The sequence below is a fragment of the Talpa europaea genome (assembly GCF_964194135.1).
Source record: "Talpa europaea genome assembly, chromosome: 8".
NCBI lineage: Eukaryota > Metazoa > Chordata > Mammalia > Eulipotyphla > Talpidae > Talpa > Talpa europaea.
In genome coordinates, this window is record NC_140075.1 from 53,033,811 (window position 1) to 53,061,507 (window position 27,697).

The 27,697-nt window shown below is 43.3% G+C and overlaps 2 protein-coding genes across 5 annotated transcripts in view; one reads left to right on the plus strand and one right to left on the minus strand.

Annotated features, from left to right (window-relative positions):
• Positions 1-4,387, plus strand: part of SMAD3 (SMAD family member 3) — a gene marked incomplete at both ends in the record, with an annotated part of 110,311 nt that extends 105,924 nt beyond the window's left edge. For all 3 annotated transcript variants that reach the window (XM_084241232.1, XM_084241234.1, XM_084241233.1), the window contains 2 exons: positions 1,860-2,004; positions 4,264-4,387. In XM_084241232.1, coding sequence (XP_084097358.1) covers positions 1,860-2,004; positions 4,264-4,387 — 269 coding nt within the window. The remainder of the gene's footprint in view (positions 1-1,859; positions 2,005-4,263) is intronic.
• Positions 4,388-15,380: 10,993 nt separating this feature from the next.
• AAGAB (alpha and gamma adaptin binding protein) overlaps positions 15,381-27,697 on the minus strand; it is a gene marked incomplete at both ends in the record, with an annotated part of 46,554 nt that continues 34,237 nt past the window's right edge. The window contains 5 exons of one of the 2 annotated variants that reach the window (XM_084241146.1): positions 15,381-15,458; positions 16,539-16,588; positions 17,044-17,148; positions 20,114-20,210; positions 26,531-26,613. In XM_084241146.1, coding sequence (XP_084097272.1) covers positions 15,381-15,458; positions 16,539-16,588; positions 17,044-17,148; positions 20,114-20,210; positions 26,531-26,613 — 413 coding nt within the window. The remainder of the gene's footprint in view (positions 15,459-16,538; positions 16,589-17,043; positions 17,149-20,113; positions 20,211-26,530; positions 26,614-27,697) is intronic. The other variant, XM_084241145.1, reaches the window with a different exon arrangement.

Consider the following 27,697-nt stretch of genomic DNA (forward strand, 5'->3'; position numbering starts at 1 on the left):
TCTAGGCCCGTGCATTGACTGCACTGAGCCTTACGCCCCTGCGCCACCAGGGAGGCCGCTAACCTGGAGTGGTTCAGGCTGCCTATTAAGGAGCTTGCAGCTGAAGCAAGAGGAGAAAGATGGGCAGGACCTGAAACAAGGTCTTCAAGCCCACCTGTACCGAATCAGCTAAACGGACCCATGAGCGCATTTCACTGACCCGTCACTCCCACTTTAGGCTACTTCGGGCCGTAGATCACAGCACCGGGTGCATAACGCTTTCCAAATACTTGCTGAGGCCTAGTTTGGGAAATACAGTCTCCACGTCCCGTGAAGTATTTTCCATGAATCCGAGACACCTCTTTGAATTGCCATAACTTGAAATTGGCAAACATGAACTTTCCTTGAATGTACATACAATGACGGGGGTGGGGTGGGGGGGGGTGTAGAGACCAAAGCGAGGGAGCCCCGTGACCTATACTGGACCTATAACCCTACAGAATACACAGGTGTAGTCCAAGGAGACCAATAAAAATTTAATATTTTAAAAAAAAACGAGGCAGAATGTCCCAGCCACAGCCTGCTCACGTGGCCTGCAGCCACCGGGTGTGCAGTCCAGAACATGAACTGAGACTGGCTGATAGAGGGGCGCTCGGGTCAAGCCAGTGAACCCGTGAGACATGTCCTTTCCTGCCCTCGCAGAGGATGGTGGAACAATGGTCCACGGCGCAGTCAACTTAGAGTGCAGAAGTCTGAAGTAATAGTGCTTGACCTTTCAGAGCATGGCAGGGTTGCATTCAGAGTACATTTATAGCTCTGCTCACTCAGTCCTCTTCTCTTATTCTGGCTCTCCAGGTGAGGGGGCATGCTGAGACAAGTTGAGAGGGTAAGCCACCTGCCCACAGACACATAGCTAATAAGTGGCAAGTGGCTGAGCCAGGGTAAGCCACTAGGCCTGACTGAAACCCTGGAATCGAGTGCGCCTCTGCTTTTTGGTTCTGCTGGGGGCCAAACCCACTGTGGCCCAGCCTCACCACACTTCCCCTTAGAGAAAACGAGAAGCAGAAACTCAGTTGCCACCTTGGCATTCTGCCTGCTCCTTTCCTGACCCTCCCCCATCTTTCTGGTGAGGACCGAGCTGGCTGTGGTGGTTTGAGCTCAAAGTCAGAGCCAGGAGGACCTGGGAGGCCAGCCTCTCATTTTTATGGAGACAGAGGCTTATGAAGAGGAAGTGGCCAACCACGCCAGAATCGTACAGCAAGAGCAGATCCCAGTGTGGGTCTGTGTCACCTCAGCTCACCTTTGGGGCATTTCTGGCATGTGCTTTTGTCTTTATTTTTCTGGTTGACACATTCCTGGCACTCAGGTGGTAGAGCTTCATATGGGATTTATTCTAAACTTTATTTGTGCCTGTCTCCAGTTTTACTGCCTAGAGAATTAGACACACCTTCAGTTTGCGCTGAAAGTCATACCGACCCAGCTTTGTGCCCAGAGGCCAAAATGTGGCCCAGCTCTCCCTCCTCCTGGCCCCAGCACACTTCTGGCAGAGCCTGGGTGGATGGTGCTGGGGGGGGGGCCCTTCTCCCTGTCCCCTCATATCGTGCCTTGGCCTCTTTGTTCTCAGGAACCACTTTAGTCTTTTCAGCACTCGACCGCTCTAGGAGTTGGTGCCTACAGGCCAGCATTTAACACCCCCATCTCCCCATCCTCATCATGGTGCTGGGGATGCAGTTTGTGGCCAGCGTAGCCCACCACCGTGTCACCCCAGCCGTGCGCATCGTCACGTTCCGGGTGGTCCAGGGATGCCTTTAGCCAGAAGGGTAGCATCTGACTTGTCCATCCTTCCATCCCCACAAGAGCACTTTTTGTTTTGTTGGCAGGATGCAACCTGAAGATCTTCAACAACCAGGAGTTTGCCGCCCTCCTGGCTCAGTCTGTCAACCAGGGCTTCGAGGCCGTCTACCAGCTGACACGAATGTGCACCATCCGCATGAGCTTCGTCAAAGGCTGGGGCGCGGAATACAGGTCAGGTCTGGGGCCCCATGGCCAGAGCAGAGTGTAGAGATGAGCCAGGCCTGCCCTCACCCTTGTGAGCAGGGACATGCAGCTTCATGGGAAAGGCCGAGTCCGGCAAGATATGGAATAGTGTTCGCCGGCACTTCAGTTTCTCAAGTGTTGTAAACACACACTGCTCCCCACAACCCTGGGCGAGGGTGCTGTGTGGCTGAGAGAAGGCAGGCCCACAGAGGGGAAGCAGCCTGTAGGGACTGTCTAGACCTGTGCCCTCAGCTGCTTCCCCTTCCTCTGGGCAGACGATTTGGGTCAGCCCTTGCCAGGGAGTTGTCTTCATCTCATCCTTCCTATCCCCTGTGAGGCGCCGTCTCTGTCTTGGGGACTCCAATGGCCCTGAAGATGTGGGTTATTAAACCTGAGAAACAGGGAAGAGAGTTGGGTAGTCATGAAGGAACGAAATTTACTTGCTCAGGAATGAAACAGCTTTTCCAGAATTTCAGATATTGGTTTAAACGTGGCCTGCTCTTCATTCTCTGACCACTCTGGGTTGGGTTTAGAGATTCCAGTCCCTTTTCTTTCCACACATGGACAGGCATGAGGCAGGGCTGTGTGGCCTTTTCTGCTCCCCCTTCCCAGCCGCAGCTCCTGCAGCAGACGGAGGTACCCACACGTCAGCTGGAGCCAGCGCCTTGCAAGTTACTCTCCCCTTCTCTTCATTTTTCCAGATGTTTGGAATCCATTTTGTTTTGCAGTCATTCTGCACCCAGGCCAAACCCATTTCAATATTGGCGCTGGGCCACTGTTTATAATGAAATCCAGATGAGCATGACTTATGGAAAGTCAGATTCTCATTAGAGGATTTCGGTCCGTAAAATCCTCTTCCATTTACCGTATTTTAGCTGCTGTTCCCCCTGTCTCTCCCAGTGCCACAGAACACAGCACCTTGGTCTCGGGGGTCTTTCTGAAATCCAGGATGAGTGAGCCATTAGTGCACACAAAGTGGTCAGCCCTCAGGAGACTGTAAACCCAGTTATTCTCACCTGAGGAAATCAGCCCAGGCCCAAAGGTCCAGCCCCACAGACGTTTCAGCTCACCTCTTGGGCCTGGCTGCAATCATTTAGGAGAAGACTTGAAAGGTTAGAAGATGAATTTTCTTTCAGTGGGGAAGGAAAACATTTAAAGATGAACCGGGAGAGATTCACTTGCTATATACTTGGAGTTCAGTCCAGGGGGCCACCTTCCAGCACCCCAGATCAGGCAGCCACCCCAAGACTGAGTGTGCATGTCTATTTTTAAAGCATAGACCAAGCACAGAGGGTGGTGCCCTCGAGCCAGCACCCCTCTGCCTGGCTCTGCACCAGACCCCTGCAGCTCGGAGGGGTGTGAAGAGGGTCATGGTGGCAGAAGCCTTCCCCTGGCCCACCGCATCACCATGCAGGACACACTGCCTAGTCCTGTGCGGCCCAGCATGTCACTGCCACCTGGCAGTGCTGCGTGGCCTAACGGGCGGGCGCGGCCCCTTCCCAGAACAGTCTGCCCTCCTCCCACTCCTGGGCCAAGGAGAGTAAGGTTTCATCCCTTCTGTGAGGTGGCTGTGAGCAGGGCCCGGGCCTCTCACCCACAGCTGGCACCGGTGCCTTCGGCCTCAGCAGATAGCCTTTGCTCAGGGGAGGCCTTTGGGAGCTCGCCTGCAAGCTACGTCATCGACCAGCCTGAATTTAGACAAAGTGCTTTGGGGAAAAGAAACGTGTGGTGTGCCTTGTTTTTTTCCAGTAATTGTTCCATGGCTTGCTCTGCTTGTAAGATTTTCCAAAATAAGGCCGTAGATGGGAATTATATCAGCACACTGGGAACCAGCGGCATGTGGACTCTGTCGGCACTTTGTAAAAAACACCCCTCAATCAGACAGACACGCGTCATCAAGGCCTCTGGGGCCTGGAGACGGGGGAGTTGTGGTGCCCACTCCGGACATATGGAATCCAGAGACCTTTGCCCAGGCTGGAGGAGCGCTGTTGGGGGCCTGTCATAGCAACGGATGGGCCTGTGGGGTGCCTTGCACCTTGCCTTTAACTTTTCAAGGGCCACCTCCTTCCCCGTCAAGAGAACCTGATTTAGTCAAAAGTTCTCCGGCAAGTTATCTCCTCGAGGCAGGGACTAGCAGGCCGGCTCTGGGAGGAGGACCATCACCCGCGCAGGGATTGGTATTCTGACCTGTGGGTCTTTTCGGACATCTTTTAAGTTCCTATGCCATCTTCTCTCCCTGTCTTACAGGAGACAGACAGTGACCAGCACCCCCTGCTGGATCGAGCTGCACCTGAATGGGCCCTTGCAGTGGCTTGACAAGGTGCTCACCCAGATGGGATCCCCAAGCATCCGCTGTTCCAGCGTGTCTTAGAGACAGTGGGTGAGGGCAGGGAGAGTGGGCTTGGGGAAAATGGCCTTGGAGGAGGTGGAGAAGAAAATTGGAACTCAGCTCACCGTTACCAAGAAGAAACTGTTCTCCACCAAAGTGGCTCCAACCTGGTTTCGGAAACAGAAGCAAAACCAGAGACGGATTTTATGAACAGCCACGTCTGCTGGACATAGTTGCCCCTTGGCTACTGCTCTGATGCCCTGAGCACACAGGTAGTATTTCACCATCCGCCCCCTCACCCCAGCCTCTTCCTTAACAGCAGCACCTGGGTTGTCACTGCCCAACAGGAAATGACCCTCTGTTCAGCTGGAGCGTGGAAGTCACCGTGGAAGGCTATTCTCTGTAGGGAAACGCCTACAGGGTCTCTAGCAAACCTCGCACTCAGCCCTCCAGCGCTTTGACACCTCCTCGATTGAGCTTTCCTGGGCCCAGCGCTCTGCAGATCCTGGATTGAGGTGGGGGCGTGTCCCCCTCCCCTCACGGAGCATGCTGCCTGGTGTGCAGGGGAGGACAGTAGGAAAAGTTGGTGACAGACACCTCTTTAAAAACCTGATTATGTTTGTCCTTTCTCACGCTGAACGGTAGGAGAGACCTGCTGAGGCTCGGTACATACGCATGGTATGGTTTCCATTCCCACGTTAATCTCAGATTTGAACTCTGAAGTGCTCCCGGGAGCACGCGGCCGTGACGGGGGTCTGGGCCAAGGCAGCACTACACTGCGAGGGTCTCCGGTCATTCTCCATATTCTCATGCATTCGGCTATATTGGTTTATGTAGTCAGTTGCATTAATTAAATGAACTTTATCATATGCTCTTTTAAATGTTTGTTTTATATATTTTTAAAAATCCCTGGTTGGCACATTGACTGGGAAACCAGAGTTGGGACCCAGCAACGTCTCTCCCAAGGTGAAGCTTTTCCAGGTTTTGTTGAGAAGACACCTGCCAGCAGTTTTCAGAAGCTGGAATTAACAGAGACAAATTCACCAGAAGGGAAAAATCTCAGGCCAACACAGGCAAGTGAAAAGGGCTATTAAAATTTTTTTACACCTTTGAAAATTACAGGCTTGGTGCAAAGAGGTCTGTCATCTTTCCCCTGGGATATATGATTATCTAGCTCACGGCAGAGGAGCATCAGTGACAGCTCTGGCAGTTATATTGTATAATATAGTAAGTACTGCTCCCAGTAGCAATTAGTGAGAAAAACTATTATAAATTATTTCAACTGGAAAAAAGCCCTTTTCTTAGACTGGCCTTTTGCAGAACACAGCAGACAAAATTGCCAATTGTAATTGGTACTTTATTCTTTGCTGCTGTGTTTGTATGAGTTATCCCGTATTTTTGCATGGAATTTCTATGAGGAAAAAGAAAGGGATTTCCTATGGAAGTCCTGTCTTATTCCAGGTGGAGAGGACAGAGTATACTTTTGGCAGGTATAAATCTCAAATGTGAGGACATTTCTGATGCTACGTGGAGATTTGGGGAGCTCCCTGGTGCCTCACCTGCAGGATCCTGTGCTTCTGAAGCTCTAGCCTTGAGCTTTCCAGGTAGGAGGGCTGTTCTCCAGGCATCCTGAGGACACAGGAAGAGACAGAGGAGCACTTTCAGACCAGAGCTAGGTCTTCTCACACGGGATCTTGGCACAGAACCCACAGACAACACAGAAACCCCTTACGCCACCTGAGAGGGACACTACATGGCAGGTCTGAAGCTGGGGCCTGGTGCACTCTGTGGGCAGCTTCTCGTAGCTGCAGGAAGCTACCTGAACCTTCGGGACATGTGTTCATCATGCTCGAGGTCAGGTCTGACATCAGCTATGAATTTCAGCTCCGACTAATGAGCAATACAGGGCCTCCTGGGCAGTGGTCTTGAGGGCCTAGTCACCTGCCACATGATCCCCAATAGGCACGTGCCCTGCACACAGCCGTCCTCCAGGTGCAGCTGCGCCAGGAGTCCTGCTTGGTTATAGCTGGATGGCTTCTAAGCCCCCTCAAGGCTCAGAGCTGAAGGCTACTTCCAAGGGGAGTGAAATTTTAGTTTTGGGTTTTTCCAAAAGCTTGGCCTTTTTTTCTTTTTTTCTTTACGGACTAGACTGCTGGAGGAGGATGCGTGAGGAATTGTAGGCAAGCCCACCTCTGGTGCCAATGAAAATAAATGCGCTCAAACCTGAAGGTTGGGGCCACTGCAACCATAGAGGCTGCGTAGGTAGGTGCTTCGGCCACATTAATAGTAGTGTCCTTCCTTTTAGTTACAAAAGCCTCTTGTCTGGATGGCATTTATACATTAAAAACTTTTAAAAAGGCTAGTCGAAAGGGGCAAGAGGACAGCAGGATTTGAATGGTGTGCTGACCAGGCAACGCTCCATGCGTGCGTTGTTCCAGGCTCCCTGCCAGGCAGGGCCTTCACCTCAGCACCTCCCCCAGGAGCCAACTTTCATTCCCTTTTTCGCTCCTCCCTACCCTCCTCCTTCCTGACTTTATTTAGAAACTCAGATCCTTCCAGCATAAAAGGTAGGTAGCTGCCCCCAGCAGGTTCGGGTTACAGGCCTGTGCTGGAACATCATCTCAGTTGGCCACCTTCCTGGCAGGCTGCTGGAGACCTGACATTTTAAAAGAGGCCTAGGGCCAGGAGCTGGGCCTTGATGACGCTTACCTGAGGAGGAGCACACGCAGGCATGGCCGCTGGCAGACGTCTCCATTATCCTCACGTTGCCTGGTTCCAGCCTTTCATTGATGGTGGTGATTTTTTTTTAAATCGTTGTAAATGTATTGGAATGAGCTATAGCACAGGTCTTGTGCTTAGTTTTCATTTTTCTCCATCTTTCCTCGAGTTTTGGAATATTCCAGGGCTAAATGCTTTTACTGAAACCACAAAAGAGGAGTTCTGGGTAGTGTGCATGTCACGCATGTATGTGAGTAGGCTGGGGTGAAAGCAAATACCTGATTTCATTCTTAGCCTGGCTGCCATTTCTGAGGTGCCCTGCAGAGCCACGTTAGGCCAGGCTCCCGTGTCATTAAGAGGAGGAGGAGGAGGAGGAAGAAAAGGAACCTGCAGGCAGCTTGTGGGATTTCAGGAGGGGTGACCAGTAGCAAGAGAGGGCAGTTTACGTTCTGGAGCCTGTTTCTGGTGGGTGACTGTAGATGGCAGAGTTGGGAGTTTTCTCACCATCTACACATGTCCTTGCTCTACTACAAGAAAAGCCCAACACGGCTCAGTGGCAACCCTTTTCCTTTTCCTTTGTGTGGCATAAGTGTTCCCTTCACAATGTACCTCACCCTTGTAAGCTCAGCTGCTTCGCCAGTGGGTGAGAAGAGCAGACAAATGTGCACAGAAAGATCCGGATCAGGTGAGGCCTGTCGGTGGAAGGGAGTCAATGAGCTGACTTGATACATGGGCAACTTTTCAGAAACACAGCTATCAAATAATTTGCCTGTCGTGTAAACTGGATTGAGACATTCTGTGACTTTTTTTTTTTTATGCTGAAGTAATGTATACTCTAGCATTCTGGTGTTTTTATATTTATGTAATAATTTCTTAAAACCATTCAAGACAGATATTTAAATTTTTTTGCAGAAAGCTGGAAAGTTCTCTCCTCCCACAGACAGAGGCTAGGAGGAGTTGGGGGGCATGCCAGTTCTGAATATTGGTTGAGGGGACCTTGGCTTTTTGACTCAACATCTAGAAACCCCCAACCCAGACTGGCTACAACCAGGTAGAGCATGTAAGAACAGGCAGCGCAAGGTAGGCCCGTCCTCTGACCCAAGCCCCTGCCTCAGGTGAGAACTTTACAGAGGGAGGGACCTACCTTCACCCCGGCGGTCATTCACCGCCACTGCTGCTGTCACAAGAGGGCTGCTCTGGACTCGTTCTGGTGTGTTTGGGTGGGGGATAGACGGTGGAGGAGGTCGATGACCTTCACTTCTCAGCCAGCCTGACCTTTTAATACCTTTGTAAAAAGCATGTATTTATAGTGTTTTAGATTTTTCTAACTTTTGTATCTTAAGAGCACCTGTTTAAGCATTGTACCCCCTATTGTTAAGAATCTGTGTCCTCTCCTCTTCCCACTGTAAGTGCCCTTCTAATAAACTTTTCATTGAAAAGCTCCTGTGCCAGGAGCTCAGTCTCATTCTTGCTGCCACATCTGGTTGGGGAAAACATTTGAAAGGGCGCCCAGAGGAAAATGTCTACAAACCCAGCACATGCCAGGCCCCACAACCTCCTAGGATGCCCTGCTGCCCTTATTTACTCACCAAGGGCAACACGCAGTGCCAGCCAGTCCTTACACGAGAGCAGGGGTCCTGGTCTCCTAAATGGTGTGTTGCTTGCTCACCATGTCCAGCCACTGCACAAGTCCCGCTGCTGATGTCTCTGCGCTGTCGTGTGGCCCTCACCTCCTCTGCCCTTGATGGCTGTTAGCGAATGATGGACCATCACCGTCCTTTCCAGGCCTGTCTCTTCCATACTGTCACCGAGTCCTAAGTGCCACCAAATTCACCCGTCCACAGGCCAAGGTTGTTTTAGAGTCATAGATAAGAGGGCTTTCACACTTTGCAGCTCACATTGCTTTGTTAGCTCCCACGGAGCAAAAGACTTCAGAGTTGCTTCCTTGGCTGAATCTTACATTGACCCCAGATGTGGATTAAGAAACAGGATTAAAATGCAAAATGCTATTTGGTTTGGGGGAGGAGGAAGGCAAAATGTGCAGGAATGTAATCCTTTAACGGGGCCATTTCTACAAGCAGTATTCCTACTTGAGGACATCACCACAATCCAGGCACCGCTGGGCCTATGGATTTGCCTCCATGAATGGCATCAAATTCTTACTTTTGTCATTCTTTGGCCAGTTTCCTCTCCTTAGGACACTTAAACTTCCCCAGGTTTTATCTAGTCTGTATTCCTCAGCAAATGACTCTCCAATCCACACCTCTAACCCATTTCTTAAGCTCCACATCTTCAAACTCTTGCTGCCTGTTAACATGCTTCAAAAAAAAAAAAAAAAACTAAATCACCTTCCACCTCACTCAAGCATTCTCTCCTTTCTGACTCCCCTATTCTTCAAGTCCTGAGGTAAGTGCATGTCTTCTTGGGTCTCCATCAGCTCTGCTGCAGCTGATCCTGCTGACCGAACCTCCCTTTTGGAAAGGCCCACCCCTGAACATGCCAATTCTCCTCAGCCTTGTCATCTCTTTCCTGGGCATGCGCTTCCTTCTGCCTGCTCCCTCCATGCTGGTGTTCTTGACATTCTTCCCCTAGTGATCTCATCCACCGGCATGATTTCAAGCCACATAAATGCTAACAACTCCCAAATCAGTATTTATAACCCAGACATCAATCCTGAGCTTCAGACTCCTATCTCGCAGCCTGCTGGCTATTGGTATGTGGAGGTGCCACAAGTACTTCGAGCTCAATTTAAAAACAGAATTCATCATTGCCTTTATGACCCGTACCACCCTGTAGCCATGAAAATCGGCGCTTGTCAGTCATCTACCATTCCCTCCCACAGCCGGCCAGTCCTGTTTCTCCCCTCATTATCCATACTTCAGACTCTTTAGTATCTGGACAAGCACCCCAGCTTCCAAACTACTCTCCTCTACCCCCCTAGCCTCCAGCCTGCCTTCCCATAAACACATCACGCACACTGCTCGTGTGACCTATGGCTCTCCCAGTCCGTGGCATACTCAAAGGTCTTTAACATGGAACACTTACCCACATCGTCTGGCCCTAACCTAGCTCCCCGGCAGGCTGCTTTCCACTTTGTAACCCATAGACCTGTCTCCAATGACCTCTCTGCTTACAATGTGGACCCTCTTCCCTAGTCGACATACCTGGCCCTGGTGCCTTCTAACACGCCACAGTTCACCTGGCTAACACTTTGACTCGGTTTAGACACCTCCATCTCCAGGGAGCCTTCGTGCATTTATCACCACAGTCTCGGCAACGCGTGAACTGTGTCTGTCTTCCCCGTCTAGCCTGTGTGCTCCTTGAGAGCAATATTTACATCGCATTCTTGTATCCCTGGCTTCTTTTGCTGCCACATAGTTTTACTAAGTAAATCAACAAGTGCCCGTGTCTAGAAGATTCTACCTTAATATCATTTGCATCCATTTCCACTGCAGCTGATCCTGTGCTCTCCCGCAGTGAGTCCTTACATATGGCTGAAGGAAAGCCGCCAAAAGGCAGATCCTCATTACCTTTTATCACAGCTTTTCCAATATTGGTCTTCCTGTGGTCCAGAGATGGCACTATAAGGCCAAGTTACCACTATTATCTATACACGGTGAAAACCACTAACCGCAGTACTGGGTCCATTCTCAGCCTCGTACTCGATGTCCAGGCAGATAGTGCTGGCTAATGCTGCTGCCAGAGTCTCCTGGAATGTAACTATGGTTAGATGTCTTCTGCTGTAAAACCCTTTGCCTCCCAATTACCTCCAGAGTAAACACAGCCTCCACAGAATAGTACTTTGAGGTTCTCTTCAACATCACCCTTCTCTACCGCCGTTTCCTATATAACCCCTTGCTCTCTGACCTCCTGCCTTTGCTCATACTGTAACTTCTACTATGAATTTTGCTGCCTCCACCCACCTGCCCATGTTTTTCCCCTTCTAGTTCAAGTATTACTTCCTCTAAGTCAGTGGATCCCAAAGTGTGGTCCCTGGCCAGCAGCATCAGGATCATCTGAGACTAGAAATACATTTCCTGGGGCAGCACCCAGACCTACTGAGTCAGAAAACTCTGGGGTGGACTCTGGGTTGAGAAAGTATTCCAAGACGCACTTTTTGCCCTGCCCAACCCATTCTGTTCTCTCCTTCCCATAGCCATTAAACTTGGGCACAGCACTCTTGACATTCTGCTTAGCCCACTACCTTTTGTGGCCCTGTCCTGCTCACCCCCTATTCCCACATGAGTTGGCTGAGAAACTAGAGAACAGAACCCACATCCTTACCCAAGTCTGCAGCCTCTGCCACACCTGGCACAGTCTGGCACCATGAGGGTTCAGTCAGTGTTGGTTGGACCCTGAATCCTTGCTTCAGCTCTCACCAAGGTAATGGAAGTGATTACAGCTGCATTTTCTCAATTTCATTTGAGGACTTCTAACACCATTAACGGCATCCTGGGGATTGGTTTAGACCACAGCCTTGAGCTTCAGGTGAAGAGAATCTTCTCTCTGCTAAATTGCATTGCTGTTTCCATAAAATTCCTACCCCAGGCCTCACTTAGCCCACATTTTTTTTTTTTTTTTTTTTTTTTGGTGGGACCCTCGCTGGTGGCCGGGGATCGAACTGGCACTGCAGAGGCTGCGTTAGCCCACATTTTTGTAGCATAAAGCCACCTGGTTGCTAAAAAGAAAGGGGAAAAAGCAAATGATTGGTCACATCCTTCAAAGGAGAAAATGAGCGGGGCTGGTCAAACAGTTGTGTGTGTAGTTGTGGAGGGGGTCTGAGCCTATAAACAGATGGACAGAGAGAAAAAGGTCTCAAAGGAAAATTTCTTTCCAAACCTGTGTTCCAAAGATGCAATAATAACCATTAGGTCCAGATTTTGAATCAATACTTTTCCAACAGGAAACTAAGTAGAACTGTAAATATTAACAGCTGGAGTGGGGCTCTGCGGGGTTTCAACAAAAAGCCCACGCTGTTGCTATTACCCCTCTTCTTAATTCTTCATTCGGCAAATCAGAGAAACACCTCAGAAATCGAGAAAGACACTCTGATGCAGGAGGAACCATAATGCAGCACAGGTAATTCAGAATACAGGGATCTGCATGAATTAAGATGTTAATAACAGGCATAAGTAATCCCCCAAATGTGAAACACTGGAAATTTCTAAGACCCTTTCTTCAAGAACTTACATATAAGAAGTGCCAGGATGGATCACTACACTAAGCCCCAAGGGGAATCTAAATAAACTGGAATATGCCCTGCCCAAGTCAGCATTCTACCTTTAGAAGTCACACAAATTATGGGAAAGTTAATAGGGTGTTGTTTGTAAAATGATCCTGTAGTAAGGAGCTCCTGAGTTGAGTCCATGTGACTGGATTTTTTTGCACTTTCTTTACCTACAGTCCTCTAATAAGAGTTGGCATTAAATGATAGAACGCGATAGCTGAACTATCTACTTTAAAATTTCGGGGAGTGAAGGGCAACTAACTCATTATAGCAGTCTCTGGAAATCTGTCTCCATCAATCAGAACGTTCAATGAATCAGAACCTCTGACCACACTAGACACATGTTTGCTAAGTTTAGCTCCGCATCAGCAAACACTCAAGCTCAGAATAGTTTGTGAGCTCTCATCTTACCCTTAGACAGTGATTCTTCTAAGACTGTTTTTCCACACAGGCCAAGGAAGGGCAAGGAGCATTCCACGTGTTCTCTCGATGGCCATTGTCAAGACACTGGCTGAAGGTTAAGGGGATCAGTCATGGTAAAAATGTTTAGCCCCATCTCTCCACCGTGGGAACATGAAATTATCCATATATCACATTTCACCTGTTAAAAGTAGTTTGCAGTGATGGCCTGACATGCTCTATGGTGTTTGAACCACATCCCATATTACTCAGCCATCTAGTCTAGCTCCCCTGAATCTCTAGCTTCTTTCAATTAGATGTGGCCAAGTTCTATAAATAGAGAACAAACTGGTTCTGTCAATCTTATACTCTGGCAGGAAAACATATTTTAAAATTATAAAAATCGCGATGTCCTCATCACTCTAAAATTATTACATAACATGATTTTCTCAGGGATAAGTTTATTCTTATCTCTCCCTACCTTCCAACACTTACAGACTTTCAAACTATGTGATCATATTCAGCAAATTATTAAACATATAGGCCCAAACCACAATTAAGAGCCTGTTATGTGCCAGACACTGTATCACACAAAGAAATGTTCAAGAAGACAAAAAAACCATCTCACATTTTAAATCCCAGATGGACAGTTCACGAAACCTTGTGGCAGCATGAAGGTCACTCTAAACTGCAGCCTTTACTCCAGTATTAGTATTGGGATCACTGTTCTCAACAGGGTCTTTAGCACATATCAGTGGATACTTTATCCCACACGTCCCCTACAAAGGGCCGAGACCCCCAGAGAGCTGAGGTCTTGAAAACAGTTGATATTATACATCTGCAGGATGGAGTCCAAAACAGAGTGTGACGAACTCTTAGATTATTCACTATTTATGCCTAATCCAGTGAAAGATCTAAGGCTTCCCACATCCCCTATTAAAAAACAAATCATCATATGGATACTCCAAATTTATAAATCAATCATATTTTAATCATGTTTTTTAATACACACAATCAAGTTCAGTCTTTTCTAGTCTGTTTTCCCTAACCATGTGACCTCATATATTTTCTAAAACCTTTCATATTTTAAGAAAAATGTGCTCCACCTTCCATTTTGCAACCCCAGAGCCAGTTTTCCTACATTCCTAATCAAAGTGAACGACATCACCTCAAGGAAATACTGATGGAGTCTCAAAAGTCTTAAAGACCTTTAGAATAGCTTTGAAAAAGGTGAGGAGGGAGGGAAAAAATACCATCAAGCAAGATAACCTCCAACATGCCCTGAATGGCACTTCCTGAATGTTCTAGTCGCTGACCCCTTCCCTCCCAGAGTGGCTCTGACCCAGCACCCGGGGCATTTCATTCCTCTGCTGGCTTTTCAGTGTTTAGAAGGTGGTGCACAAAGGGGCCTGGAATGTGTTTCTGCCGGGGAACCAAAGGGGCTCACAGCTCAGAAGCAGTCTGCGTGCTAGGACAGTCCAAGCAACCCGGTGCCCTGTGCCAACTGAGAGCAATGGTGACGACTTGCCGCAGTGAAGGTTAATGACATGCATTACAAAGTGTCTATAAAAACAGAAATAAGGATTTTTATTTGCTGTATTTTCCATGCTTCCTTCGAAAATTTTCCCTGTGGTGATCAGTTCCCCTGGAGTTGACCCACTCGGCCTTGGAGGAGCTACCAACCCTGGAGTTATCACCAGTCACTCAGGGATTCATTGCCTAATGTTTGACATCCCTTCTCACCTCGGCTACTCCTGGTATTACTATTTAAGCAGTGACCTCAGTTTGGCTTTCAGAGCAAAGAGGGGGCATAGTTCTGAGGGAATAAAGTGTGACAACACAGCTGTGACATCGCAAGTAGCAGGAGGGGACTCTAGTGACTAAAGAGTCTCTTCATGGTAATATTACCCACCTATCTCAGTATGTCATCACATTCTGCTGCTGCCATGGCCCACAAAGGGAATTCCTTAAGGATCTCCCTCTTACACACACAAAACCCCCCACAACTTGCAAATTATCCCTACCAGAGCAGGAAACCTTTGCATCATATTGTAGTCTAAAAATTCACACTGGTTTCTTAATGCTCTCTAGCATGAGCTCAGACACTGTATTTTCAATAAAATGCTGCAAAGCAGTTGTTTAGCTAGAGATTAACTAGCGGACCACTGATTTGACTCCTTTCACCCCCACACTACAGCACAAACCAAATCCGCATCTGACCTTTCTTCCCGTGAAGCACATCAGAGTGCAGCGCAGCAAGCGCCTTGAAAAAAAAAAAATCCAGGACATACAGAAAGGGGACACAAACTCCTGATGTGTAGTAATCAAGCGTGGATGCAGGAAATGCTATTTAAATGACTGACAAGGAATGGCTTGGTGCTCTTCTTCTTCTCTCACTTGGGAAAATCACACAGACTCCTGTTCATTTGACTCCTGTTCCAAGAACAAAAAAGTGTATTTGAAATATTCTCACTCTGTATTGTCTTTTATATTCCTTACTCCCTCACAATGTATGAAGAGAGAAAAGATTTCTCCATCATCACCCCACTAACAACAAAAATTAAGGGAACCCTATAAATAAGTCAGGCGCCCAACATAATGGAAATTTCAGCAAACTATAACAAGGTGAACAGGGTAGCAGCTCACGTAGAGAGAGTGAGAATCTGTTAGTCAAAGCCTAGTATGAATAATTTAGTGTTCTTCATCAGATGAAAGGCCTTCAATTTCATCTCTGTCTCCCCCAATTGCCATCCAGAATGCTTTGGCCACCTGTAGAAAGATGCAAGTAACAAATTTTAGGCAACACTATGTACACAGCAACATTGTCCTCAATTGCCAAGTCATGGAACCAACCTATGTGCCTTCCAACAGACAATGGATAGAGAGACCATGGAATATTACACAGCTGTTAAAAAGATGAAACAGTGGGTTTTTCTGAAACAAAATGGGTAGAGCTCAAGGTGATGATGTTAAGTGAAATAAGTGCGAAAGACAGATGTTGAATGGTTTGACTTCTCTCGGAATATAAACATCCAGAAAATATATACAGGCAAAATACAGCAGGAATAAATCTTGGACTTAGTAAAAGAATTTAATGATAACCAGAGGGAATAGGAGAGAGGGAGGAGGGACCAGGGGAGGGTGGCAGATGGGGTATTGGCATGGATAGTTGGTGGAGGGTGAGTGAACATGTGTACACATGAAAAAGCAAAAATGTAACTCCAAAATTAAAATTTAAAAAAAAGAAAAAATTTCAGCAACAGCTTCTTTTCAGCTCAGTTCATGTCATATTTTGAATTAAGATCTAGAGTCTACATTGCTCTCCCCCAGCCGTCTGGCAATATATCAAAATCTTTGAATACCCTGACTCAGGATCTCAACTTCTAAAAATTTATACTCAGGATACAATCAGAACTGTAAACAAAGGTGATATGTATGGCTATCCACAACTTAACTTTTTACTGAAGCAAAAAATGCATGTCCTAAATGTTCAAAAGGAAATCAAATAAAGTAAAAAACACTCATACAATGGAATACCTTAAACCATGTACATTTCCTGCCAAGAACAAACATGTGTTGCATTGGTATTAACAACAAAAAGTAAGTTGCCCGGCCCAACAGTAAGGAAGACAAACATCTAGAGTCACAATGAAGGTTTCATGTCACTCAATATACATTTGGAAACACTGCATTGACTGCACCAACTATATTAAATACTCAACTAGTTTAAGTTAATATCCAGTGCAAAGCTCACACATTAAGACTACAGAAATAAACAAGGATGACACATAATTCTAGTAGCACTGGCCTTTTATAGGTTATTTAATAAATACCTGGCAGGTGGCTCACCTTTTCTGCATGAACTTTTCTTTGTTCATGAGGAAGCGTCGCAGCTTTGTCTAGGGGGAAAATAATTGTTTAAGAAATTCATCTAATTAGTACAGGAAATTCTGGAGTATGATTATTTTAACACTCGAAGATGGGAGATGGAGTTCAAAATCACGTTTATGGTGCCGATATTACAGCTGTCAGAAAGTTTAAGTCTTCACATTTTCCAGATAAGAGTGATGTGAGTAATGTGGTAGGTACCTTATAGTTTCCATGTTAATGGGACACATTGAGAGAAACAGAGGGAGGCAAGAGAAGGAGGGAAAGGAAGAGGAAAGAGAAATGGAAAATTTTCCCCAGGGTATTTTTACCCACAAAGGACAGCACAGTTCCCCAGCAGCTAAGTTTCTCAAGACAGCTGAAAGCAGAAGATGGAATCCAATGAGCAGTTACAAAATAAAACCCTACTACATAAAACAGATGAGCATCAGTATGGGAACACATTAGACATAATGGATCAGATTACCTTTCATTTCCTTTAACTTGGAAAATAGTCTTTCAAAATTCTCCAAATCTCCTCCACCAGTAGTAAGACTGGCTAGTTCTTGAATATCCAGATCTAACATGGGATCTGAAAAAAGCATATGTCGCATTGCTTGTCACACATTATGTATGTGCTAAATATACAGCATCCAAAGGCTATCATTTTTAGCTTTGATGAAAGTCACCACTGATCGAGGCCCCAGTGTGTATCAGCTTCACAGCTCAGTGCTTCAACTCTGCTTGGCTGCTAGCAGACCTCACCAATGAACAGTAATTTATCTTTAAAATGTTGTAATGAGACAAGGAATATTATTTTGTTTTTGAGATGAGGAAATTAAAACTGAGCTAAAATGACTAGTAAATGTGACTTTAGACTCAGACTTATGTTTCCAACTCTTTCAGGCCACACTCTCCACTAAGGTATTGATTCAATAATAAATGCTTGACATTTATACCATATTCTATTGTACAACATATATTTTTACATCTATTACTAACAACAATTTGAAAAGGTTAGGACAGATACCACTTCATGAAGCAATCCAGGTTTAAAATCGAATTCACCTAAAATTACAGCTATTGAGAGGTAGAGTTAAGTTCCTACCATATTACAAATTCTTTACTTTTATCTCAGCACGTGGCCTCTTTATCTAAGTTTGCTTTTAATCAAAATTTTTATTCATGCTCCACTGAACATCTACCTCTAGGGTATCCTCTCTGACCATCCTGGGTTGGTCTCCTTCCTTAGAATTCATTCCATCTTGGTGTTTACAGAACTGTCTTGGCACTGGAATGCCACTTTGTATTGACATTTCTCCTAGTAACATCGCAACTACTACTTCAGCAGGAGTTTACTTTGTGTCTGCAGCACTAAGACCTTTAATTTACAGGATTCTATTTCTGCAACAATCCTGAGGAAAGATTTGTTACCCACGCAGGTTAAATGACATACTCAAGGCACTCTCACTTCAAGTAGAGGCATCACTTGAACCCAGTTGTCCAGGTCTCCAAGCCCATCCACATTAATTATTATATTACTGGGTTGTAAACACTAAGTTCCTTGAAGACAAGAATGATTTCGTAATTTTTGTATGAAGTTCCTCAATCTGGATTTTCTGATGTTCTCGTATTAGTAGAATGAGGTTACATGCCTTTGGCAAGAACACCACAGAAGTGCTATGGCCTTGGTGCATTATATTGGGTAGGGTGGGGGTCAGTGTTAATATGTCTTATTGCTGGTGTTAACCTAAAGTAGCATCTGTTGGGTTTCTCCAGTATAAAGTTACTATTTTCCCCTTTGTAATAATTAAGTATCTTGGGAAAGATACCTTTAGACCATTCAAATGCCATGCATCTTCTCAAACCTTCTAATTTTAATGTCTATCAGTGGATCTTCCCTATGTAACTATTACTGTGCTGTGAGGATAATGCTGAGTTTTCTATTGCCCTTGAACAGTCCCTCTGTATTTATTCACTGGAATTCTTAAGGAGTAACAGCCCTTTCTTTCCTAGTTAGATTAATATGGATTCATGGATATTTATTTTATTCTATGAATGAGAGCCCAATCAATGCTATATTATTTTCCTGATCAAACTGTTCCAGCGTTAGCTACTGGAAGCTCTTTCGGCTTGATTCCTATGCCCTTTCAGTAAGTACCTTTTAGCACTTCTATTGTTTGGCATCATGAGATGCTCCAGGTTCATCCTGCATTTTTTCTGCTCCATTCCTGGAATCAATCACTTCTCCAAGTAGCCCTAGTTCCTTTTATTGGGGAACAGTATTCAGAATCCCAGATCTAAGCATTACATGTATCCACTGCTATGGAGTGCTGGTGCTTCTAGGCCCTCTCAGTATTTCAAGAGTCAAAAATACATACTACACATGCATACATATAGCTATATTTATTTCTCTATCACTCTACATAGTTAAAAATCATGCTATACACTGATACCCTCAATTCCAGATTAATACCAGAGTTCACCCCAGCCTCCTCTGTTCCTGTCCTTTGCAACTCCCAACAGTGAGAAACCTAGCTATCAACTCTATTTTCTTAAACTGTATACATATGAATATATATAAAATTTCAGAGTTTCTAACCTATAGCCCTTTGAGAACCAAATTTATTAAGTAGAGTTCAATAATTATGTTCAGTTCTCTTTGTTTTTAGCCTAGTGGTATCTGGTCAGTTTTCCCAAGTTACTTAGGTTATAAGCTCTTGTTCCCCCATCCCTCAACGTCCTTCTTCAGTGTGGTGAATGGTTTGTTTTCAAGGCAGAAATATTTGCAGGTTTAAAAAATCAATAAGGAGGATTCAGTTGAGAGAATAAGGCTGAATAAACTAGAGAAAAAAGGTTATGCTATTTTTTCTTACTATGTTCCTACAATCAAATCACTTGAGTTTTCTACTTGAATCATAAAGAAATTTTTTAAAATTTATTACCGCACAGAGAATTTCTGTGGCACAAAGAGACAGCAGTAGTTCCCCAACAAAAGAACATCTACAGTTATTGTCAACTAAGCTCCATGGCCTGCTGGCTTTTGGACAACAGATTCAATTCTGGTTTCAGCTCCAGGACCTTCTTGTTAGATGCCCATGGGCAAGTTATTAAATTGCTCTGGGCCTTAGTTTCATGTCTGTAAAATAGCTTCTCTGCCAAACTTCATTACCAAATGAAAAAGTGGACTTAAAGGTCGTTAAAGGACTTATAAAATTGTATTATTCTTGTCACCATCAATTCTGACTACTGTTAAATACTATGAAAAACTGTGGAATATGGAGATTTAAAGCTGTTTCACCACCTGGTTCTGTCTGTTTTAACTAAGATGATCTGAAGCAAGATCCTGCCAAGAGGATCAGAGAGAAAACCCAAACTTGTTATGTATTTATTCTCCTTTTTCCTGACAGCCATCCACATGGCTCATATTCATTTGGGGCACACTATTTTCTTCCCTCACTCATGTATAAAGTCAATTTTCCTGTCCATGATTTATATCCTGATGCCTACTCCAAGTAGCACAGAGTTGTCCCTCGGCAATCAAAGGAGGAACTTACCCACAGTACTATCAACCTGAGTGTCTGTTGTATTAGATGCACCTCCTTGATGATCCAAGAGGGATTCAGTCCTATCTGCTGCTGGCAAACAAGGCTGCTGTTGAAGAAAATACACACAAGCAATAATTTAACAGTAGGCTATTTCAGAACTAAATCCAAGAAGGCTGACACTTTCACTCCCTGGTTGGCTTTAGAGAAGCAGTAATAGGGACTAGAGACAAGGGGAGAGAGAGAAGGATCAATGCCACATTGAAAAATAAAAGGCTAACAATTCACTGACTCAAGAATACTCTCCCTTGCGAAAATTTGAAAGAGCTGTGATTTTACTATTAAAACAAATAGTTTGTGGTTGGTTTAAGATCCATGTTTTATTAAAATGTGAAAATGAATACAACTGTATCACAACAGTTCAGAGAAAAAGCTGCCTGGAAAGACAGTGTGTCTCTGTACAATTTGCTTGGTTCCAGCATGCTGATCAAGGTAAACTTGGACCAAAGTCAGTGAGGATAGAAGGTTGATGTGAACCCACTCAGCTTATTTTTGTACTTCAGATTTGTACAGGGCATTGTACACCAGAAATACCGAAAAGAACCATCAACTGGATCTGGAGGCAAGTTTAAACCTCAAGGAAATTCTAGCATTTTTTTAAAACCACTCTAGCAAAAAAAAAAAAACAACACACAAAAAACCAAAAAACCATGGAATAGACCAAATGGCAAGCATCCTAAAAGAGCTTCCTGCTTTAGTGCTAAACTAGCCTTTTCTCGATGGGTACCAGGCTGTTGGGTTTTTTTCCTCTTCACATTTTATTGATTGCCACTAGTTTACAGGACTATGTAATTCTGAGAATACAATTTACACTTCATGTATACATGACTCACTCACCCTCCAAGTCTTCAGTGCCACAACCCTGTCACCTTCCCTTTCTACCCCCTTCCTCTCCTCCTCCTCCCATGCTCTCTGGTAAACAGCTTATTTTTTATAGACCCCAGACACTATTCCTGGTGCTTTCCCAGTTGTTTTCTTTAATTATTTATATTCCAAAAATGAGTGAAACCATCTGGCAACTACCCTTCACTTTCTTATTTCACTTAACACAGTCACCTCAAGATCCATTCATTTTGTTCCAAGAGGTACTGTTTCATCTTTTTAAATAGCTGAGTAGTATTCCATTGAATATATAGTCCATAATTTCTTTATCAGCTGTCAATGGGTATTTTAGATTTTAGATTGGCTCCACAACTTCACTATTGTGACTAATATTGCTTTGACCATAGGAGTACATAAATCTTTTCATATTAGTGTTTTCATATTCTTTAGACAAATACCTAGTAGTGATAGTGCTAGATCACATCAATACACAAAAGTCGGTTGCATTTCTATATGCAATGAATTGCCTGGGACTAAACCTAACAAAGAAGATGAAGGAGCTATACACTGAAAACTATAAACACTGTCAAAAGATATAAAAGAAGATACCAAAAAAAAAAAATGGAAAGACAGCCCATGTTCATGGATTATAAGAAAAACAGTTTTTAGAATGGCTATATTACCTGAAGCGATTTACAGATTCAGTGTATGAGCTATCAAAATCCTGATGACATTCTTCAAGGAAATAGAACAACTGTAAAATTTCTATGGAAACACAAAAGACCCTAGACAGCCAAAGCAATCCTGAGGGAAAGGAGGAAAGATGGAGGTATCACATTTGCTATACTATATAGGGATAGTAATTAAAACATTATGGTATTGGAATAAAAATGGAACATAAAGTGAAGAACCCAGAAGTAAAACTACCCAAACACCGCCAGTTAATCTTTGACAAAAGAAGCCACAGTAATAAAGAAAAGCTTCTAACAAATGGTGTTGGGGAACTTGCTTCATAAAAAACAAAATGAAACTAAATCCTTACTTGACTCCAGACATAAAATCTAAATCAATTTGGATTAAAGACTTGGACATAAGACCTGAAACCATAAAATACATTAAAGAAATCATAGAAGACACTCCTGGACATCAACCACAGAGATGTGTCTAGGGATATAACTCCAATGGCAAGGGAAGTAAAAACAAAATTAAACAAGGGGGAACTACATCAAACTAAAAAGCTTTTGTATCACAAAATAAACCACCACAAAAACAAAAAAGCAACCTATAGAGTGGCAGAAGATATCTGCACATCACACATTCTACAAGGAGTTAATTTCCAAAACACATAAAGAACGAAACAAAAAAAAACACCTCACTCTAAAAAAAAAAAAAACAGACTTAGACATTTCTCAAGACATGCAGATTGCCTGCAGGTACATGGGGGAGGGAAAGCTCAGTATCACCTATAATAAGAAAAATGCAAATTAAAACACAGTGAGATATACCTCACCTATGTGAGAATGGCCTAAATCAAAAAGACTGGAAGCAATTTTGGCAAGGATGTGGAGAAAAAGGAAGATTCCTTGTTGGTGGGCAAACAGTTTGGTGCAACCTCTATGGAAAACAGTATGGAGTTTCCTTTAAAAAAAAATAAAAATAGAAATACCATATGATCCAGCAATATCACTGCTAGGTCTTTGCCCAAAGAATATAAAAACACTAATATGAAAAGATTTATGCACTCCTATGGTCATAACAACAGTAACAATAGTCAAGTCATGGACCCAACCTAAAATACCCACTGACAGATGAATGAATAAAGAAATTATGGAATATATACTCAATGGAATACTATGCAGCTACTTAAAAAGATGAAACAGTGCCTCTTGGGAAAAAATGGGTGGATCTTGAAGTGATACGTGTTTGGAAGCTTTCCCTCGTTTTCAATTTTTTTGAAGCATTTAAAGATAGGTATTAGACACTCTTGAAAGTTTGGGTGGAATTCACTAGTGAAGCCATCTGGTCCTGAGCTTTCATTTTTGGGGCACTTTTGATTACACTTGTGATTTTCGTGTATGTGTTTGGTCTATTTAATCTATTTCATCCTGGTCAGTGCTAAAAGGTTGTATGATTATAAAAGTCTGTCCATTTATTCTAGATTGTCCAGTTTGTACACATATAGATGCTCATAGTAGTCTCTTAGGAACCTCTCTATTTCTGTGGCATCTGTTTTAATTTTACCTCTATTCCAATAAGTCCATCTGATCCATGGGTTCATTGAAGGGCATTATTTCCTTGTCTAATTTTTGTTTGATGATACATGGTGTAAAGAATGTATTGTGCTTTCCTACTAATATTGTGTTGCTGTCAATGTGTTATTTTAGTTCTGTTAATAGTTGTAAAAAAACTAGTAACAACAAACGTTGGCGAGGTTGTGGAGAAAAAGGAACTCTCCTGCATTGCTGGTGGGAGTGCAAACTGGTCCAACCACCATGGAGAGCTGTGTGGAGATTTCTTGACCAACTAAACATAGAGCTTCCATATGATCCAGCAATTCCACTCCTAGGTATTTACCCAAAGGACACAGAAACATCAATTCCAAAGGACACCTGCACCCCTATGTTTATGGCAGCACTATTTACAATAGCTAAGCTATGGAAACAGCCCAAATGCCCAAAAATAGATGACTGGATCAAGAAGATGTGGTACATATACACAATGGAATATTACTCAGCAATCAAAAAATATAAACACATGCAGTTTGCAGCAACATGGATGAAGCTAGAAGGGATCACGCTTAGCGAAATAAGTCAGAAAGAAAAAGAAAAATACCGGATGGTCTCACTCATAGCAGGAATTTAGAAAACCTAAATAAGGGACCAGGAAAAAGACTAATTAATACAAAGTAAAAATCAAAATCAACAAATCAACAAGCAACTATGGATCAGAGACACACTGAGGGGGAAGGAGGAGGCAGAGAGAGGAAGGATTAGGGTCAAAATAAGGGGGAGTGCAATTGTATGGGGAATATAACCAAAATGAAAATATATACATTGTGCAAAAATGAAAAATGATGCTAAGAATTATATATCTTATATATTAAAAAAAATAGTTGTTCTCTGTATGGTAAAACTGTTGGGTATGTAAATATTTATGACAATTATATTTTCTAGATGAATTGTCCCCTTCATCATTATGTAGTGCTCTCCTTTGTCCCTAATTACCTTTTTTTTTGGCTGAAGGCTAATTTATCAGGTATCAGAATAGTAGTTTCTGTTTTTTCTATTATTGGTTTGAAATATTCAAGTCTTTCACTTTAAGTCTGTATTTGTCTTTAGATGGGAAGAGTCTTGAATACAATATCTGGGTCATTCTATGTCTTAATTGATGAATTCAGACCATTCACTTTTAAGGTGATTAGTGCTAGATGAATCTTGTTACTGCCATTTTTTCTTTTCGTTGTTTCATCTTTCTGTGGGTTTTTTTTCGGTCCTTATGTTTCTATCTGCTTTTTCATTTGGATGGCTTTCCCAGGTTCTTCTCTGATATTATTCATTTATTCTTTTAAGTGTCTCTATTCCAGGTTTTTGTTTTGTGGTTACCATGAGTATTGCATCAAACATTCTGTATCTAAAACTATCTGTTTTATGCTGGTATCAACTTGTAATCATTTGAGTATACAAATTCTGTCCTTTCCTTCCTCCCTTTTAATGTTCCAATGTCTCAAATTATTCTTGTTTGCAACTCTGATGTCATGTTACTACTTATCACCTTGCTCAAGGTTTGTGTGTTTTGGTTTTTTTTTCTTTCATGTGTAAGAACTCAACATTTCTTGTAGGAAAGTCCGATGGTAGAAAACCCCATTAGCTTTTGTCTGAGAAAGCCTTTATTTTGCCATCACATTTGAACGATGATTTTGCAGAATAGAGTATTCTTGGCTGGCAGATTTTACCTTTTAGAATTGTAAATATGTTATTCCACATTCTTCTAGCCTTGAGTGTATCTGCTGAGAAACCCGATAAAGTCTGACTGAGGTGCCTATGTATGCTACATTTTTCCCCCCAACAGCCTGTAATATTTTTCTTTATTGTTGACTTTTGATAACTAAACAATGATGTAGCTTGGTGATGACCATTTGCATTTAGAAATCTGGGTGTTCTTTTAGCTCCCAGGACATCAATATGTTTAATTCTTTCCTAAGTTCTGAGCTATCATGTCTTTGAATGGTGTCTCTGCTCCCTTCGCTCTTGCCCTCACGTTCACTCACGTTCTCTCGCTCTCCTTTCTGGAAAACCATTATACCCTCATGCTTCCTCTTCTAATGCAGTCTCTATTTTTGTAGAGGTTCATTTTTTCTAAATCTTCTTTCACCTGGGTCACTGGGACATTTCTATCTTCAACTGACAATTTCTTTCTTCTGTAAGCTTATGCTTATTTACTATGCTTTCCATGTCTGGCCTCATTTCATTCAGCATCTCTTTTTGTGTATGTGTTGTTTTTTTTAAATATCTTCAATCTCTTCAGTGAAGGACTCTTTGTTCCTGGATCTCTTTTCTAATATCCTGCACCTGCCTTCCTATGTGATTGAACTACTAGAACTCATTTTGAGTTTTTAAAATATTGTTATTCTAACATCTTTGTTAGGTCCTAGAATTCTGTGACCTTTATGTAGATTTCTGGATTTCTATCCTCTTCAGCTTTTCCATCTTGTGTTCAGATGTCCTTGCCTTCTAGGCATGTGTGTTGCCTTATTGCTTTCTACCACTTGGGGCACTGTGGCTATAATTTTGTTTATGTTCTTTGTTTAACTTGGCAGCAGGTGAGGGAGAGAAGGAATGCTGGAATCCAAAGAGTTGGTATTAGTTTTGATGGGGAGCGAGGGTTATTCCAGACAGAGAGGCTTATACTGCTGCTTATTCCTTTGCTTTGCAAAGCAAATCCTATTCAGTGCTTCATGAACCCCAAATCCCAACGCCCTGCCTCTAAGCCTCTCCTCTCTGTGTGCAGCATACAGCCAGTCTCTCAGCTCTATCAGCAAGGAGATGGGAGGGGTCTCTGCTGCCCTCCCTACAGGCAGTTAGGTGTTTTGCAAGGGAATCAACAGTCCCAGGACCCATGCACAAGCTAGTTTGCACTCCCCATCCCTGAGGAAAAAAAATTCCCCGCATACAGTCTATGTACCAGCTCAGCCTGTGCCAGGTCCCCTGCGTGTTAGCCTGACTGCTATAATTGCTGCACTAATCACATCTCCCTTACGGTCTCCAACCCAAAAAGGAGTCACCAACCTTAGAGGTATATACTCAAGTCCCTGTTGCTGAGAAATAACTGGTGAACTTTCCTGAGAGCAAAATTTAGTTTTCCTATAGTTGTATTTAGGGGAGAGGCTTAGCAAAACCTCCCTATTCTGCAATGTTGTAGGTAAAGTGAAAAGGAGGGTTTAGATTTTCCTTTTATCTACTTCTAATATTCTCTACCAGATCTTAAAAGGAAAAAATGATAAATGGTGTAAAAAGGAGAGATTAAAGCCAAACCAAAGAAAATTGTTACCTCTGAGTGACAGTTCTCTGCTAACGCAATGCTATGGTTTGCCCCAGTCAGTGAGCTGAGAAGGTTAAAGCCTTGGTTCCTATCTGAAAAGAAAAAATACAACTACTGAATTTTTTAATTTACATTTTAAATTGCTGAAATGACTATGAAAAAATAATGGCTATTTCATCATCACAGTAAGTCTTAACTGTAAGAAACAGTTACTATTCAATTATCATACTGCCTCAATTCTTAAAAATCGTAAAATATTAGACCAAGTCAAATACAGTGACAAGACTACAACAATAAACAAAAGGGTGCTCAGCAGTTTTGTTTGCATAAATTAACACTGATTTTTATAGTCACTATGAACTAATATTCTGTCTTAAACAATCAAAAACATTTTGAAAATTCAACACTACTACTTTATTATCAGGTAAAAAGGATCATGCATGCCCTAATTGTTATATAAATGGGTCATCTGCAGTTAAGGTGCCCAATACTCTTGATATTTCTATTCACAATAAAGGACAAACCTGAAACAGAATATCTAGAACTAAGGAAAGTACAAACACCAGCCCTGATCCAACGGTGTCTACCAAGTCACCAGGCACTTACGTATAACCACCCCAGTATTCAGGAAACTGACCTCAGATTGAGGCTGAAACTCTGGGACTTTAGAGGTCAAGTAACCTGAACTTTAAGCAAGCACTTCAGAAAATTCTTAGGACCAGGGAAATTGGAAAACAGAACACTGCATGCTGTCAGACCAAAAGAGTCTGTTTTAAATGCCTCATTCTTTGCAGTGGTTGCCCCCAAAGCAGGGACATGGGATGGACAGAAGTTACAGAGAACCATACTGTATACTACAAGCCTCTGTATACCTTTGATTTTTATCCCTGCTCAAGTGTTTCTCTAGTAAGAGATTTTATGATTATATGCTATGCATATTTTACCCAATTAAAAATTTGGGTAAAAGTGGATAAACTGAAAACCTCAATTCTAAAAGTGGATAAAATTGTGAAAAAAATCAGAATAGTGAAAGAGAACTGGCTAGTAATGAGAAAGCCTGGATTTTATTCCTGACTCTGGTTACCAATAATCTTAGAAAATTAATCCTCCTTTCTGTGCGTCAATTTTCTGATTGGTTAAATTTGTGATTTCATGAAGTAAAAAGGAATTCTTTGG